Raw genomic sequence first — 18,630 nt, 5'->3', positions numbered from 1 at the left:
CCCTGTTCAAGTTTGCTGATGACACTAAGATGTGGGGGCCAGGAGCAATGACCATGGTACTGGTGGCTTTATTTCTTCTGTCATTTATTGCAGGTGGGTTGAACGGGCAGAATGATTGGAAACAGACCTGCATGCAATGTTATCAAGGAGACTAGAAACCATATGTAGTGTCCTTTGCTTCTGTTTTTAATTGCTTACTCCAAATTCAGTCTAAGTTCATCAGAGGATGGACTAAAGTTCATGAAGCTTTCAAATGAACCAGGGCCAGCTTGTGGCTTTACATCAGTAGCAGGGAACTGGTGGCTCAGCAGTTTAAAGTGTAGATCATGTTCAGGCTTGGGACTTGTTTGAAACTGACCTGATGTGAACCCGTGAGAAAGGAAAGCAAAGGAAATAGTCTCTCAGTGAGTTGACACATAAGCTGTTGTCAGTGATATTTTGAACACCGTCACCTTCATAGCTCTGATTGAAAACTCAGCCAAGACTTGTATAGTTTTCTGTCAGCAGTTATATATACACAGACAAATATTGTCATCAATCACCTTAAACTGTTACAGGCTAAATTGACATATCTGCTAAAGTTAATGGTAGAGATAAGCAGGAACATAATTGCAATGCCCTTTTGTTTTTTCATTCTTCACAGTTAGAAAAACTTGTCCTAAACTAAAGTATTGATTCAAAAGGCTTTAGAAGAAAGGATGATGCAAAAGTTTTTCATGATTCCTGCCAAAACTGAGTAATTTCTTATTTTATGAATAAATGGAGTAGAATGCCTCTCCAGTAGAGCCACAATATCATTGATGATGATTTAGAGACATTCTTCTCTCATTTTTAGTGAAACTCATCCCTGTGCAGCAATTCAGCACAAGATCTATTCATCAGTCTTTTCAATAAAGAAAGCCATGTGCCTGAGTGAATTTCACCCTTTGCGCACTGTAGAATTGTCACTGACAAAGTTAGCAGTAAAAGTAAAGTGTGACCCTTAACAAGAAACCAAGTGATTGGTTCAGTTCAATGCCTGACTCAATACTGAGCATCTCAGGAGATGTCTGTTCATCTAAATATGCATTTTTTTGCATTTTTTTGAGTAAACAAAAGTTCATTTCTTCCTTTTTTTAAATCTAAAATATACCAGAGGATCATAGCATGTTATTGTTCCTTTCTCCCCACCCCAAAAAAACTCATTTCTGGTCTTGAGCTTGCATATACAGTATCCTGGAAAATCAGGAGCATTGGATTTCTTAACAGTATTTCTTTCATATCCGATTCTGTGGGTAGCCATGGTCCTTATTGTTCAAACCTACTCAGGTGATAAAAGTTCTGCACAATCAGTGCCTTTCTTGGACAGTTGTGATACAGGTATTCTTTTGGCTGGCTTGTCCTCTCCAGCCTTGTGCAAGTCTTTACACGGGAAACAACATAGGGCTCTTTCATTCACATTTGAGTATCAGTAGAGGATAGACTTGATCAGCACTGTAGTTAAGCACTAGGTATGACATGAAGGCCATTATTAGATCATTAGTTCAATTCTCAGTTTTATAGACATGGCTATTTGCAGTCACAATAGAAGTCTGCAAATTGTCTGGGTATTTTCACTAACATCATTGGATTTTCTGGCAGACATGTATTGTATATCAGCATGTGAGTAATAACTGGTGTATTACTTATCAGCTCAGGGAAGCAAAGTGGTCTTTAATTATGGATACCTCAACTTTCCATTATCCAAAGCTAAGACATCCAAAATTAGAAGATCTCTGCTTTGGAAAATGTTCCTGTAAGTTCTTATTATCAAATAGTTTTAGGGAGAGGTATCCAAATTTAACCCCAAAATTGTTGCAAAGTTTTAACTGAACAGCAATCAATTCAGATAATACATTTTTGCTAAGGATTATAACTAAGAGCCATGTATTTTAACCTCTGTTATTTAATTACCTCATTGCCTCATATTTCACATTGTCCCCCATACCAGGACAAGAGAAATTCTAACTCTTCTTTATCTGGCACTGTCTTTTATTGAGAAAATTAGCTTCCATCTATTTTTTTTCTTTTTCTTCCTTATGCTGGCTGCAAATAAGCAAGTGAATGAAATGGGTTTTATTCCAGATGCTTCTGTTTTGCAACATGGGAGTTAGCCCTTTAAAATTTCATTCATTCCATGCTCTTGTGCAGGGTTAGGCAAAGGTTTTTGGCTGGAGTGCCGAAAAACACCACAATGCCTACCTTGGAAGGTGCCGGAGTGCCGGTATGGCAGAAAAACAAAATGAGGGCAAGGGGTACATGGCAGGATGCCCTACTTGTGTCCCTTTTCCCCCAGCCAAAGCCCCTGCCCCCCAGCCGTACTGCCCCTTGCCCTCCACCCAAAGCCTCTGCCCCCCAGCCAAAGCCCCTGCCCCCCAGCCTGGGCTCTGTGGCTGCCAGCAGCTACTCTGGCTCTGGGTAGCTGCTGCAGCCGGGGCTGCTCCCAGCAGGTCTTACAGCATCCCAGTTGCCTGCTGGGAGCAGCCCGGGATCCCAGCTGGCAGTAGCTCTCCAGACCTGGGGCCGGCTGCAGTCGGGAGGCTCCAAACAGCTGCGCCAGGCTCCGGCATCAGCTCTGCACTAGCGCATGCAGGCTCGCCTTGGAGCAGGCAGTGTGGGGGAGCCTGAGGCAGCGCAGCCCCAGTCTCTCCCCTACTCCTGGCATGGAGGTGATGAGCCCGGCGTAGCTGTTTGTAGCCAGCCCAGGCTCTGGGCTGGGATGCTGCAAGCCCTGCTGGGAGCAGCCCGGGCTCCATCACTGGCAGCAGCTACCCAGAGCCAGGGGTGGCCGTGGCCGTGGCATGGCAAGCAAAATGGCCTTGCATGCGTGCCAGGGGTTGCTGACCCCTGCTGTAGTGAGTAGTCCAGGTTTCATTTTCAAGTAACTCACCCATGACTCTGGTAAAACTATTTATGTGAGTAAAGAAAATTTGCATGACTAAGATTTTACAGAAATTGAATCTTGGTTCTTTGGAGAAATTTGTGCCCAGCTTCAGTCTGACTCTCAAGACCTTATAACCAGTTAACTCCTTCTTCAAGAAAAGTCATTTAACTAGGAGACGGGACAGCTCTGGGAAACCCATTCATATCCAGCCTGAGCTGTAAGTGAAAGTCTTTGCCATTTGATAGGTGTTCAATTTGGCCTTTAATGAGCTGTTTGGCCTCAGTTCAGTTTCTAGGGTACAGATGTTACAATACAAAGCCACAAAGCCACATTCAATATGGACAGTCCCAGCCAAGATGCCAAAGATTTTATATGGACAGAGGCTGAACTATCCTATAATAGAAAGGAGTCCTGTTGAGTCAGGTTTAAGGCACAATGTGAAGGAACAGTGAGAGGAAGCTAGTACTGCCACAACATGTTGGGCCTATACTAGTGAATTTCCAAAGTTGCTAGTTATCCTGGACAATAGAAATCTCCCATTCCCATAGAATTTCTGCAAATGGACCGCTACACAGCAAAATACCCAAGCATGTGCCTACCTTTAAACTTGTCAGTAGCCCCCCTTGAAATTATTAAGGATGAGTTACATGCTTAAGTGCCTTGCTGAAAAGGAGACATTCTGTCAATTTGGAGTCTTTCTATCTATTTCATCGATCTTCAAAATTTTCTATCGATTGATAGGGATTGAAGATTTTAGAGTGGCATCTAGCCCAATCCTATAAAGTCTATCATTTAAATCAAATAGCTTTCTAACTCTTCTGTTTGCAAAGAAAACTTTCTTGACTAGGTGCAATGCATCACCGTCTCTCCAGTTGCCTATACACATGCTGGTTCACATTCTAATTAGAACTCTCCAGTGTCACCTCACTGTCACATGCATTAACTCCCTGTGTGTTTTAAAATGGCTGCAGAGGTACTTTATCTAAACTTCATCAAATGAGCTTTCGATAAGGTGTCCTGCGGCCATTTTAAAATATGTGGGGACTAAATACACGTGGTGGTGAACCATTTTAATTACAGTGGCTGTCCCGGAACCACTCTAATTAAATGCCTCCCCCACCCCCAAGCACATATATAGGCAGACCTCTGAGCCTTCAGACAGATTTGGAATAATTTCCAGAGTACAAACTGCACTTTTTGTACATGAGTTATATAAAAATGAACTTGATTGAAATAGTCCCAAATCAATCTCACTCCCAATTTTCTTTTTCTTACAGATTAATGTTCTTGGTGTTTTCTTTATTTCGTCTGAAGAGTTCCTGTCTAATGCTTATGTTTTGGCTGTTCTCCTATTTTTTGCCCTTCTATTGCAAAGGACATTCCTCCAAGCATCATATTACGTTGCTATAGAAACTGGAATTAACTTGAGAGGAGCAATACAGGTATTTAGAATATTATTAAGTAATCTTTTTACATTGATAAAGTACATACATGTGAGTCTGTTCAGTATATGTAATGTTTAGATAATAGGCTCATAGAGTAAATCAGGAATTCCTGTGATGAGGTTAAATGTAGTCATAAGAAACCGTGAGTGTACAGACATTCAGACTTTTTTTTCTCCCAGAATAAAAATGGCCACTGTGGGAGACAAATAACCTGGGAACAACCAGTGTTAAATCACTCCCAGGAGCAGTTCTCTTGGGGTGGGGGGCCAAGCAGTAAAGCATCACCATCTACACATGATCACAGGTACTGCACAGTAAATTAGTCTACTGCACAGTTAGCTACTACCTATAAATACAGGTAGTAAACAACTGTATAGTAGATATTGCACAGTAAAATGTGTAGACACTGGCTGGGATCAAATTTGCTCCTGGTCAGCCTAGCCAGCAGGGGTCCACGGGGGACAGGGAGCTGTCTGTCCATAGTCCTGGTGCTGCTCAGCCTCCTGGCTCCCCCCAGGAGCTGGTTGCTGATCAGAGCCAGGACTGGGGAGCTCTCTGCCATGTGCCTCCTCCCCACATGGAGCTTACTGCTCTGCGGAGCAAGCAGGGACTGGGAATCCAGCCTTCACCTGCCCCCCAGAGTAGCCAGGTCCACGATCCCAGGAAACCCCTTGCCCAGCAGGGGGCTTGCTGGCAGCTGTGTGTCTGGATGTGCACAGAGCTAGGAGAGTTCTACCTGCTGCAGGGGCCACTCTCTTCTGGCCCTGTGCACATCAGGTCCCCTCGCAGTGCACATGGGGCCTGGAGACAGCTACCACTGCAGCTGGCAGAGCTCTCCTGGCCCGATGCCCAATAAAACCACCCTGTACCTCTTGCCAGCCCCCAGGCTAGCGGGGGGGCAGGGTGGGATGGAACTCCCCCTGGCTGCTGCAGAAGGGCAGAGCAGGGCAGAAGCAGCCTTGTACCAGGCTGCTCCCAAGAGGGAGCACATGTAGACATGCTCCCCTGTAGGCTTACTACACAGTATTTTTAGTGTGTAGTAAGCCTACTTTGAATTAATAGTACATATAGATATGTCCAGTGTGTCACTCGCTGGACTCTACTGCTCCAACAGGGAGCAGAACACATTGTCTTCACAATCCCCACATTGTGCTATAGGGAAACACAGGCTGGCTATGGACAGCCTGGGGCACTCAATCAGAGGTACCCTATTCACTGCTGCCATCTGTTACCAGGCAGACTAAGGAAGCCTACAGAGCATGTTGAGATGTGTGCACGGGACCCCTCCAACCCCCCTCCCACCACCTCCATCTTGACTGCACAGTGTCAGCACTGCAGGCTTTCCAGTCTTCGAAGCTTCAGCATTTGAGTATCTGTACATGTGGAAGTTTTCTTTAATTAAGACAGGAGGAAATAAACATGTTTAATAGTAATTATATATGTGTTTATTTTGCATGTATACAATATAATTATTACTTCATAATTTGTGTAATCATATTTGCTGCTTTCGTGGAGATTTATTTATTTATATATTTTATACTGTATGTCTGTTATATATACATCTGGGTACATGTACAAAAGTGTAATTGTCACAAAAATCAAATATCCATGTGAATAAAAGTGCCAGTAATATTGAAAATAATCTTCTCACCAGGAAAAAGGTACAAACCTTCAACCTTTTGAGAAAAGCTGAAGTAAACAGATTAGCGTTTACAGTATCCTTGAAGGTCAGAAAGTATAGGGGGAGGGGGTTTATTGACCAAGGAGATGAATTCTGAGGTCAGTAAGAAAATCTGTAAAAGATACAAGAGCAGAATATAAAGTATCTCTCTAAATTTTACCCAAAGCAGAGGCTTAAAAATGCAGGGAGACTTAATATACCATAAACTTTCTGAATAATCAACATTCTCTAATATCCCTACACTTCATCTTAGAATTAACACTTCATTGATCATTGATTTATGAACAAGAACAACGCTTCAGCATCTTCAAATGGATACAATATGTTTACTAAGGACAGATCATACCAGCCATAATAAGAAGCCTTGCTTTTTCAAGAATGCGGCATTTGAATTTATGAATTGGTTTTAATAAAAAAACGGCTATATAGTGATAGTAAAATGAGACGTGGTTTTAAAAAAGATCTAGATTCTAAAACATGACATAACTCATCTAAAATTGGAATTGTTGTGACATATGAAAGTGTATCCTTATCCTTAAAGCATCCTTTAATGCTCCTTGGTTGTAATGACAAATTCTGCCACCCTTATATTGAAGGGTCTCTTACTGCCACAATAATGTAATGGAAATCGATGGGCCATCTTACAAAGTAAGTGAGTACTCCACATGATAGAACTGGGCCCACAGATATTAGATAACTGAACACTGGATTTGAGAAACCTTTATATGCTATACAAAGCGCTGTACTTGAGAAACTAGCAGGAAACAATAATTAAGTGTAACATTACAGGGTAATACCACCAGATATACTGGCCAAAACCTACCCTCTGACAGCTGAAAACTCCGTCATATAGTAGCTAATAGTAGACACTCTGTCCACCTGATTACAACATGAATCAGTGAGAGTTTGGGTAATAAATGGGGGCTTTCATAGCTGTCTAGTTATTTAACTCCTCTTGATCACACACTTGTAAATTCCTGTTAGGCATCAGATTTTGGGATTTTGCTTATTAGCCCCTCTCTCATTAGTGCTGATAGAAAATGTCTTAGAAACCAACATTTTGACATAACATGGGAAAGGAAATTGCAAGTGTTTAACATTGACCAGTTCTGCTGCCAGTTGTGATTGTGTTTTGCCACTGTGTTTTCAGTTGGCCCCAAAGACACCAATAGTTATGAAAGGCACTTCAAATACAGCTACCCAAAATCAGGTTGAAAATGCACTAAAATAACTGCAAAATTGCAGAAAAATTAAGAACCTATGGAACACTTCTAACCACAATGTTTGATACAAGTAAAGCTTCATACTACCTATACTGTGTTAAACAATTGTCTAGATAGCTAGGCAAAAGTGTTATCATTTTAGTAGGAATTCCTAGCAAACATTGGAGACAGGAAAAGGAAGGGTGCTGATTGATTTGCAATATCCTTGTCAGATATTTTCTTGAGCAAAGTGCTTTGCAGAATCAATATTCCCATTGAATGTTGGTTACTCAGGGCATACAGCATTGGGTAACTTCTATTTATAACTGGAGACCTTGTGTAGGTGTATTCACAAACCTTCACTTTTTTATTTAATTTTCAGACAAAAATATACAATAAGATTATGCAGCTCTCAACTTCAAACATGTCTATGGGGGAAATGACTGCAGGCCAGATCTGTAACCTGGTTGCCATAGATACAAATCAACTGATGTGGTTCTTCTTCCTCTGCCCTAACCTTTGGGCTATGCCAGTGCAGGTAAGAAAGTTGAGATGTTCCTTTTTTTATTAATGTGCTTAACCCAATAGTGACTGCTGTCTTGTGAATCTTACTGAAAAGGTAGGGAAAGTCTTAACAAATGTAAGCATTATTAATATTAGACCAAGAATTAAAGAGAGTTTCCCTTTTTTTATAGCGTCATATACTCCAGTATCTTGACTGTAATTATTTTGGACTCAATCCTGCTGTCACTTTCAAAGACTGATGAACTTCCATATAGACCCAAGGGCTGCATTGAGACATGCAGGGGCGTGCACTTACAGCGGCACAAATTGCCACAGCGCACACCCCTGCACGTGTGCTTCTCCTCCCAGCTCTTCAGCCAGGGAGAGCTGAAAGCTGGGGTCAGCAATGCTCAGCAGTCTTACCTGGCAGCCAGGGACAGCAGGGGCACTGGCTGGGGAGCACCATGGCCTGACCAGCAGTCAGAGCATTGCTCTGGATGGCCCAGCCTCTGTGTGTGCCCATGCACACTTATTACACGTGCGTTGTGTCAGTTTTTGTACCAGGGTTTGGGGGGGGCGGGGTTTGAGGTTTGGGTTTTTTTGGTGGGTGTTTTTTTTTGGGGGGGGGAATGTTTATTTTTTAGTTTTTTGCTACCAGCAAATCCTGGTAGCAAATTTTGGCCCTGTGTTGCAGATTTGCAATGGAGGGCATGTTTTAATGTTCACTGCGTGCCGTTTGTGGTGCCACAAACCATATGCCCAGAACATTAAAACATGCCCTGCACTGCAAATTTGCAGCATAGGGGAAAATTTTGCTACCAGGAATTCCCAGTAGCAAAAAAACCCCAAACACACACAAAAAAAAGCAGCAATGCACATGTGAAAGGAGTGTGTGTTGGCACACACAGAGGCTTGGTCCTCCCCCAGAGTGGCTGCTGGCCAGAGCGTCTGCATTCCTTTAGCTGTCCTTCAGGTCTTGCAGTCCTCCAGCATGCCTTTTTAAGCTGGGAAAAGTGGAGAAAAGTCAGTTTCCCTGAAGCAGGGCAATTTGCTACACACCAACATGCATGTGCAGTGGTGTGCACTGCGGCAAAAAGTAGCAGCACACATTTGAACCACTACTATTTTTGCTGCTGCATGTCCATGCCCCTGAATGTGGGGATGTGCCCAAGGAGTCTAAGAACAGACCTTTTATACTTAGGAATACCTAGGGTTTCTTACTTTTTTCATACTGCATTTAAATATATATTTTAAATACTTGTACTGACTGTTAATTCTCATGACAATGGTCAACTGAGGTCTTTTACAGGGAAGGCATTATATAAATCTCCCATCTAACATCTTTCAATACAAACCAAATTCTTGACTTCTCAGCTATGTTAGTCATGGACTTTTGTCAATTGGGGAGTGCTAATACTTTCTTAGGCAGCTTCCAGATGAGCATGGTGGTGCCACAAACCCATCTAGGGCATCACACACCACACATTCAGGTGTTTCCAGTACTGCTACCCTGCAATGCAGGAGGATTTTTTACCCCAGGAGGTCCCAGGGTCAAAAAAATCTGCTTGGGGAAAAAAAAGGGGTCGTGCACATGTCTGCAGCACATGCTGCCCAAAACTGAAGCCTGACCCACTGGGGCCACTCTGTCGCTGCCAGCCAGGCCCTCAGGACCTCAGGTAAGGGTGCTGGCACCCAGCTTCCCTTACCCCACGCGAGGTAACCTGCTCTGCACCAGAGGGCACATGGCATGGGCGTTCTCCAGGGGCAAGAAGGCTTCTTGTCCCTGGGGAACCAAATGTCCATGCTCATCTGAATGTGGCCTTGGATAGGATCATACTTTTGTTTCTTTTTTTTTTTTTTACCGTGATAACTGCCTGAAAAGAACCAGCATTTTGATGCTTCTTTCTAGAGTCTCTTACATTCACCTATGCCCAGAAATGTCTTTCAGTTTTGATATATATTTACAGCTTTTACTCTTGTTAATAATTCTAGGGAGATCAACAGGGTCTGACTTAACCTAAACAATAACATTAATACTGAATATGTATAACAAAAAAAATTAAACAGTTTATAGACTGAAGGTGAAAGTTTTCATCATTCTTTAGGATGTTCCAGCTCTGTTTTCAAAGTCCCTGCACCACCATTGATAAAATGTACAGCTCAGTGTGTTTATTGAAGTCTTTTAGTTTAGTCATTTATAGTTGTGTTTCCTCATAAGCAGTTTCTTCTCCTTTTTTATGGTCCTTTTTACTAAAGCTGATTAGAAACCTTCTGATGAAATAATTCTTAGTCATAAAATGTTGTCTTATTCAACACAGAACTCTGTGGAAACATATGTACCATTTTTTACTAAGATAAAGGAAGGAATTTCTGATCAAAATGACACTGACTGGCTGAATGTTCCAAAATAACTAGTAGCCCTGTGGTTAGGGTATTCTCCTGGGATGTGGGAAAGAGATTCAAGTCTCTAATCTAAATGAGGCGAAGTGTGGCCCTGAACTTCTTTTCAGCATTCCAGGTGAGCCCCCAAACCATCAGGTAGAGGCTATTCTACCCTTGTTGGAAAATGAGAAATCCATTTTGTACAATTAAATGTTCCACTTTGTGCAATTAAATTAAGTATTTGTTGGATTGGAGAGAGAGGGGAAATGTTTGAAAAACTGACTCACCTGAGGGTGAGGTACTCACCTGGGATGCTGGAGGCCCACGCTCAAGTTCCTGCTATGTAAGTTAGAGGGCACGTCTACACAAGACACTAAATACACAGTAGACTAATTCTACTGTATTTTAGTGTGTCAGGGCAAAAGCCCTGCTATTATGCTAATGCACAATTAGTCTACTGTATGTTGGCATCACTAAAATGGTGTGCACCAGTGTTACTGAGCAGTAGCTCTGGTTACAGCTTATTACAGGCACTAAACTTAATGTGCAGTACCTATGGTTCATTAATACACATGTAGACATGCCCAGAGAGAAGTAGTGAGCTGTTTTTAGTCTGAAGTCAGGCAGGATAGAGGATACATTTGCACTTCATAGAGTAACTAAACAAGAGATATATAGCATGACCTTACATGAGCCTCAGCTTATCAGGTGCTGCATCTGATGAAGTGAGCTCAAATTCATGAAAGCTCATGGTATACATCTCTGATTTAGTTATAGTCTATTAGGTGTGAATCTACCCTATTTCCTGCCTTATTTCAGACTGACACAGCTAACTACCTCTCTCTATCCTGGTTGGTCTATAAGGATCTTCACCTTCACCTTCTACACGCCAGTCAACTGACACAGTCACTGGACTATTGGCTGTTCTCTCATTTCTGTCCATACCCACACTTTCTGTGAAAAAGCTCTGAAAGGGTCTTGGGTTTGTGTTGATGTGGGATGGGAAAATTTTTGAAAATTCAGGTTTTTTTGGTGTTCCCCCCCCTCCCTTCCCCTTCCAGAATGATTGCCACCTGGTTCTGCCTCTCCCCTTTTTCACTCTAGGTACCTTAAATAAAATTTCACACCCCCCCCGTGACCCACCATCTGCTCTCTGCCTCTGTCAGCTGATCTGTAGTCCAACATGAACTATGAAATATGAAATCTGGCTGCTCACAGAGTAAATGAAGTTCAGCCAAGCAATTCTTTATAAAATAAGTATAATGTACTAGAAATAGGAGCATATCACTTGGCAAATCAGTGCTGCATCAGAGGGCCCATTATGAGTACCGTATTCTGAATCTGAAAACATGAGTCTGCATTACTAATAAATAACAGTATTGTCACAGTGGTAAGTCATAAGTAATAGTATTGTCACAGTGACTTGATAAATGCAAATGGCAAATCCTTCTGTTGGGTATATCTGGATATACTATTTAAGAATTCACTGGTATATTCTTAACACTGGTTAAGAATTTATTGATATAAAAACCCTGATATTGATTGTTAGTACCACTCACTACAGTGTAAATGTGTGATATCTACATTTTAAAACAACTTTGTTTTGTGGAGCCCATATTTCTCTAGCAAGATATCATAAAGATACATTACAAGGAAAATGATTGAAACATTTAAGATTGAAAGATGGTACCTTTTATTAGACCAACTAAAAAATTGCAAAAAAAATTATCTTTTGGGCTTGCACCCTTCTTCAGACTGAGGACAAATCCAAGATGGTAAAAATCCTCTTAGGCAGAAAATAAACTTCATTTTGCACAGGGGAATTTTGAGGCTGGATGTCTGTTCCCCTGGGCCTGTGAGAGTTTTGCGTGAGTTGTTCCTCAATTTGCAGATAAGGCTGCTCTCATCCCTGGAGGTGTCAGATGTCAGGAAGGCAAGGAGGCTCAAAAAAATCTTTCCTTCTTGTTCAGCAGTGAAGCTTATATTTCCAAAATTGGCTAAAATATGGCATCTTTTATGTTTCAGGGATGTATTTGGTATCCATGTTGGTCTGAGACAAAAAGCTTTTGCATTTCTTTTTGTCTCAGACTAACAGCGCTACCAAATACATCCCTAAGATTAAAAGAGGCACTCTAAGAGATTTTCGAAGTTCTTCAATTGCGAAAGAGCCCAGCTAAAAGTCAGTCTGCTTTGTTTTCCTTTTCAAACAGCAGATTAAGAGCAGAGCTGCATTGTCCATCTTCAAACTGATGTGAGAATCTGCTTTCAAGCCTGGGTGTAATATCTTCAGAGGACAAGCATTAGAATCAGTGACTGAGATTTAATACATACCCTTAATCTACTAGCAAATATAAAATATACCATTCACTATTACATTGTCAAAGTAATTTAGTCATAATTCAATGCTTTTATGAAGCTGGAAGAAAACAGCTGTTTTTACCTAAAGAACAGAAAATGTAGTCTCACCTAAAGAACTCCTTTGTTTTGCCTCCCCATTTCACATAATCAGTAACAGCACTGAGCATAGCCAAAAGTTTACACTAGATTTGTGGTACTAATCATTTCAGGTGCTTGGGGCTTTTATTTTACATAAATGCATATGCCTCATTTCTATGAAAGTGACTAGAACATCGAGGCGAGGTGCAGACTTCAGAAAGCCTGAAATTGAATTGATCTAAGTTAGGGAGTTTTCTTTTGGGCTCAGCCATATTGGTCTAGGGCTATATGATAGGCAGAGTCTTTTGGTTTGAGTCGATACCTTTTATTAGACCAACCTGGAGGTGGGTTGATGATAACTCAGTATCCTTTTTCAAGCTAAGTGGAGTGCAGAAGGGGGTGACTCCCCTGTGTGTACTGGGGAATCAGTCGGTAGTCTATGCAAGTGGATAAGGCAATTGAACTGCTCTGAGGCCAATCATACATTTCACATGAGGGGAGGAGGGGAAGGAAAGAACATTTTTGTGGGTTATGGTATGGATACTTGGTATGTCTAAACCCCAACCATACCAGGTACCCATACCATAACCCACAAAAAAAAGGATACTGTGTTATCCGAAAGCTTGCTAAAACATCAACCCACTTCCATATTGGTCTACCAATTTGGAGGTCTCACCTCTAAATATGATACCAACTCGAACCAAAAAACTTGATCTAAGTTAGGCAGTTTTCTGTAAGCAGTATAAAAACACAATGCACGTTCACCCTTGGGTAGGGCAGGAGGAGAGGGCAAGTCTTAAACTGGGTTCTGCCATTTTTAAAGCAGTCTGTGTACGCTGAACTGTTCTGCTACAAGTATAGACTGGTTTCAGTCACTTATAGCAGTACAAGTGCAGTGTCTGTACCTAGCCTGTGACACTTTAATTGGTGGCAAAACCACTTACAGTCATACTCCCAGGGATTTTCCAGCTTCACTTGGCACATGAAATCTGTCTGCCACTTTATCCTCCTTACCCTGATCAATATAAATATCCATCTGTACTCTTCAGTCTCCTTTTCTCATTTGAACAGTACTGCTGCAGTCACTGGCTAGAACAATTATTCAAGTTTGCAACCTTTCTGCATGTGTAGGGCTCAGGAAAATCAGATGTGCCTGCATCAGGGATTTAAGATGAGAAAACACAAAAGTCCCCAGATGTTTAGCCCAGTGAAACAGTGGGAAAGTGCAAATTACTTAGCCTGGAGGGGTCAACAGTTCAACCAAAAATATAGAGCCTCCCCCACTCCCACTGAGAATTTTTTTGAGAAGTTAACACTACTACAGTGCCTCTGTAAGGAAACAATACAGTTTCCTGTGATAGATGTACACCAATTGGCCTGTTATCCCTTTTGCTTTTTGAGCTACTTTCTGCTGTAGCCTCACCTGTCAAATATTTTTTAAAAAAGCAGCAGAATTTAAATTTACTTGCTCCTATTTGATTTGCAGCTACCAAGGGACATGAAGGATAACAAGAAGGGTTTCTACAAGTATGTCAACAACAAAAGGAAGATCAGAGAAAGTGAGGGCCCCTTACTGAATGGCGAGGCAATCTTGTGAGACAGGATATGGAAAAAGCTGAAGTACTCAATGCCTTTTTTCACCTCAGTCTTCACAGGCAAGGTCAGCTCCCAGACTAGTGCACCTGGCAGCACAGTTTGGGGAGGAGGTGAGCTGCCAACGGTGGTGAAAGAACAGGTTAGGGTCTATTTAGAAAAGATGGACATATACCAGTCCATGGGGCCAGATAGGATGCACCTAAGGGTGCTGAGGGAGTTGGCTGATGTGATTTTAGAGCTGTTAACCATCATCTTTGGAAATTCATGGAGAGGTCCCAGATGATTGGATTGAAAAAACCATAGTGCCCATATTTAAGAAAGAGAAAAAGGAGGATCCAGAGAACCACAGACCGGTCAGCATCACTTCAGTCCCTAGAAAAATCATAGAGCAGATACTCAAGGTATCCATTTCTAAGCACTTGGAGAAGAAGGTGATTAGGAACAGTCAGCATGGATTCAGCCAAAGGCAAGTCTTGCCTGACCAACCTGATTGCCTTCTATGATAAGGTGACTGGCTCTCTTAATGCGGGGACAGCAGTGGATATGGTGTACCTTGATTTTTAGCAAGGTTTGGATACGGTCCCCCACAACATTCTTGCAGGAAATCTAAGGAAGTACAGGCTGGATGAATGGACTGTAAGGTGAATAAAAAAAACTGGCTGGAGCATCAGACTCATAGAGTAATAATCAATGACTATGTCTAGTTGACAGCTGGTATCAAGTGGAGTGCCTCAGGGGTGAGTCCTGAGGAAGGTTTTGTTCAATTTCTTCATTAGCAACCTGGAAATTGACATAGTGTGCACCCTCAGCAAGTTTGTAGATGATACCAAGCTGCAGGGAGTAGTAGATATGATGGAGGGTAGGGCTAGGATTGAGTGACCTAGACAAATTGGAGGATTGGGCCAAAAGAAGTCTCATAAGTTTCAACAAAGACAATTGCAAAGTCCTGCACTTAGGACAGAACAATCCCATCCACGATTACAGGCTGGGAGCTGACTGTCTGGGCAGCAGCTCTGCAGAAAAGGACATGGGGGTTACAGTGGACAATAAGTTGAATATGAGCCAACAGTGTATCCTTGTTCCCAAGAAGGCTAATGGCATAGTGGACTACATTGGTAGAAGTCTTCCCAGCAGATCAAAGGAAGTGATTATTCCCCTCTATTCAGCACTGGTGAGGCCACATCTGGAGTAATGTGTTCCGTTTCGGCCTTCCAGTCCAAAAAGGATGTGGACAAATTGGAGAGAGTCCAGCAAAGGGCAATGAAAATGGTTCAGAGGCTGGGGCAGGAGCACATTTCTTATGCGGAGAGGCTGAGAAAACTGGGATTATTTAGTCTAGAGAAGAGAGGATCGAGAGGAAATTTAATAGCAGCCTTCAACTACCTGGAGGGGGACTCAAAAGAGGATGGCGCTAGATTGTTCTCAGTGGTAGCAGATAAAACAAGGAACAATGAAGGTTTAGATATTAGGAAGAATTTTCTCACTAGGAGAGTAGTAAAACACTAGAACAGGTTACCCAGAGAGGCTGTGGACTCTCCATCCTTGGACTTTTTTAAGACCCAGCTAGATAAAGCCTTGGCTGGGATGATCTGGTTGGCAATGGTCCTGCTTTGACCAGGGGGTTGGACTAGATGACCTCTTGAGGTCGCTTCCAACCCTAATTTTCTATGATTCTATAATCCTATGATTATCTAAAGAAGAAAAGCAGCATATTATTTACTGAATCCATTTCACATAATTTTCTTCAGAAGCTATATTTTATACTTAGTGGTGAAGAGGCAGAAGTGTTAAGCAATGTTAACTTGTGTATCATTAAATGTTATTGAATAACTATACACAGGGAAAGGAGTGATTTCCTCTGGGTGTAACTACTATATTTCTTCACTTGTAAGCCAGTCACCTCTATCTGAAATACTGTGAGAAAGCTCAGACTTCTGTGTGCACATTTGAAATCTGATATGTTTTCTTATCCATTCTGTTGTCATTTTAATATTATTGAGGGTTAGATTGCTGCTCTAAGTCAAGACGTGAGCTGGAGCAGGAATGATTCTGGCTGACTCAGTGGCAAAATTCCCACTAATTCCATGGGGAATAGCATTAGACCTCATGTCTAGTTAATGAATGCGAATTAAGAATAACATCTGGCAGCACAGAAAGGAAATGGCTTGTGTAGAAAGAGCAGAAAAATGCAATCATATTAGCTGTTATTTTTTAATGTTGATTTCTGCTACTGTAAATGACTGCCCATTCATTGGCTCTGGTCTGTTTATGCAAGGCCTACATCAGGGTTCCTGTATATCAGGGGTGGTCAAAATATGGCCTGCAGGCCAGATCAGGCCCACCAAGAGATTTTATTTTGCCTGCAGTGGATCCTTCAGCCCTGCCCATCCAAGGCATGGGGTGGGGGGCAGCCTAGGTCATGGCATGTGTGGCCAGTCCCCCTGCCCTTGGGCATGCAATAATGCTGGGTCAGCATAGTGGCCACTTCCTGGCAGCCCCAGCTGTTGCTGCTAGTCTCTGCTGCTGCTGCCAAACTCAACCCTGCTGCCCAGACACCCTGGCCCGTATGCCCCAAACTCACTGCCAGGGGCACCGGATGAAGTTGGTGGGTGGGTGGGGTCCCCAAGGAGACCAGTCTGGAATCCACATGACCAAGGCAGGCATCCAGGCAGATGGAATAGGGTCATGGGTAGGTGGAGAGCAGCATCCAGTAGTGGGACAGGTGGCTGGGGCTGAGGCTAGGGCCAGAGCTGGGATCAGGATCATAGGGCAGTGACAGCACGAGGCTGGGGCCTGGGGCAGAGCCATGATTTGCTGTCCACACATCCCTGTGACAGGCTCCAGATCCCTGGGTGGCAGCATGTAGGGAGTGGATCATGGCTGTGCCCTGGACTCTGGCCCTGCACTGTCACGGCCCCATAATCCCAATAACGGCCCTGGCCCCTGGATCTGGCCACCTGTCCCACTCCCAGAGGCCTCTCCCTGCCTGCCTGCAGCCCCAGTCAAACATGGGACAGAGCTACTTAGGTAGTTTTGGTCAGCTGTTGCAGGTTGGGTCAGCATCCCTTCCCTCTCCCCCCCCCACAACAACTCACCAAAACTCCCCAAGTGATCCTCAGGCCCAAATAATTGCCCATCCCTATTGTACATTCTAAGGCCACATTGCACTGTGTGACAGGGGGTAACTCTCGGGGCCAGGTTTCATGCCAGCCTGCCCACCTGTCTCTATGAGGCAGTCTGCCAAGTCTCACCTGCCATGACTGTTGTTTCCATAAACTGATGGTGTAACACAGGAAGCTGCCCATTCCCCGCCCCAATGCCAGGGGGCATTATCTGCAGCTCCAAACCTCCCCTACACCACAGCTCATGCCTCACTGATGGCATCACAGTTCTTAGCATCTCTGGCCCCACACTGGGCCCCATAATCCTGCAGTCTGGACCCCAGCTGGATCCTTCCTATCAGGCAGCCTACTCTGCCCTCATTCTGGCCTGCCTCACTCCCTGCACTCTTCCACTTCTTGGGCATGGCCCCCCGAGGACCTTTAACCACACAGGCCCTGGCCTCACCACCAAGGCCAGTCAGAACCCCAGGCCCTTGGCTCTGGGCATCCCTCACGGTGGGCCCCCGGCCCTTTTGACCCTTCTGGTCCTGGCCCCAGCATTGACCAGTCGAGGGTGCCTCAAGTCAGGCTTCTGAGCCTCTAGCCCACTCGCTTACACAGGTCCACCTTCTCAGCCCTACTATGGGGTTACCCACCCAGTTGTGGGAGCTGGGGTTATTACGGTGCCCCGGCCCACCTTTCACCAGGGTGGTAACTGGCCTGGCATTTCCTGGAGGCTCCCATGCCACCAAGAATCCCATCAGGCCACCCATCCCAGTAGGGTGCAGTTTTAGGTCATGCCCAGGACCAAGAGCCTCCAAGCCATCCCCATAAGCTCTTGCCATTACCTCCTGGATGTTCATGCTGCAGCTCAGCCAGGCAGTGTTTCTGTAAACACAGTTTTTTTTAACTGAGAAGCATGCCCATTAATATCAGCTAGTGTTCTAAGTTCTCTGCATTGTTTAAAACCCATGATGTCTGCATTACAATCCACTGTTATACTAGTGCTCTGCAGAAAATCATAATGTGTCACAAATCATTGTTTTGTGTCATGGTGAATACAGCATTCCATAGAAATAAGTACATTTTGCATCGGGGGAAAAACACAGGCTCTTTTCCAAGATGCTTTGTCCCACTTATGTTCAGCCCTTTCCCTTATGATGCAGCATAAACATTTTAATCAATTTTGAAGAGCCTGCTAATCCAACATTAAATAACTTCTACAGTTATTTTAAATAAGTTAATTTTTACTTTGGAGTCATTTATTTAGCATTTCAGTCAGTGTTATGAGTTGTCTAATTCATCCTTGATTAGAAGACATGAGTGCTTATGTGGTAGCATTGGAGCGATACTGTAATAGTCCAGGAAATATGTGAGAGGT

General features: G+C 43.3%; 1 protein-coding gene across 3 annotated transcripts in view; it reads left to right on the top strand.

Annotated features, from left to right (window-relative positions):
• The window catches only part of ABCC8 (ATP binding cassette subfamily C member 8), a 194,658-nt gene that overhangs the window by 47,182 nt on the left and 128,846 nt on the right, over positions 1-18,630 (top strand). For all 3 annotated transcript variants that reach the window (XM_019519667.1, XM_019519666.1, XM_019519665.1), the window contains exons 7-8: positions 4,180-4,344; positions 7,613-7,768. In XM_019519667.1, coding sequence (XP_019375212.1) covers positions 4,180-4,344; positions 7,613-7,768 — 321 coding nt within the window. The remainder of the gene's footprint in view (positions 1-4,179; positions 4,345-7,612; positions 7,769-18,630) is intronic.

The sequence above is a fragment of the Gavialis gangeticus genome, unplaced genomic scaffold, assembly GCF_001723915.1.
Source record: "Gavialis gangeticus isolate Ggan-Ray unplaced genomic scaffold, GavGan_comp1, whole genome shotgun sequence".
Lineage (NCBI taxonomy): Eukaryota > Metazoa > Chordata > Crocodylia > Gavialidae > Gavialis > Gavialis gangeticus.
Note: the sequence above shows the minus strand (reverse complement) of the source record. Positions and strands in the feature narration are given on the sequence as shown.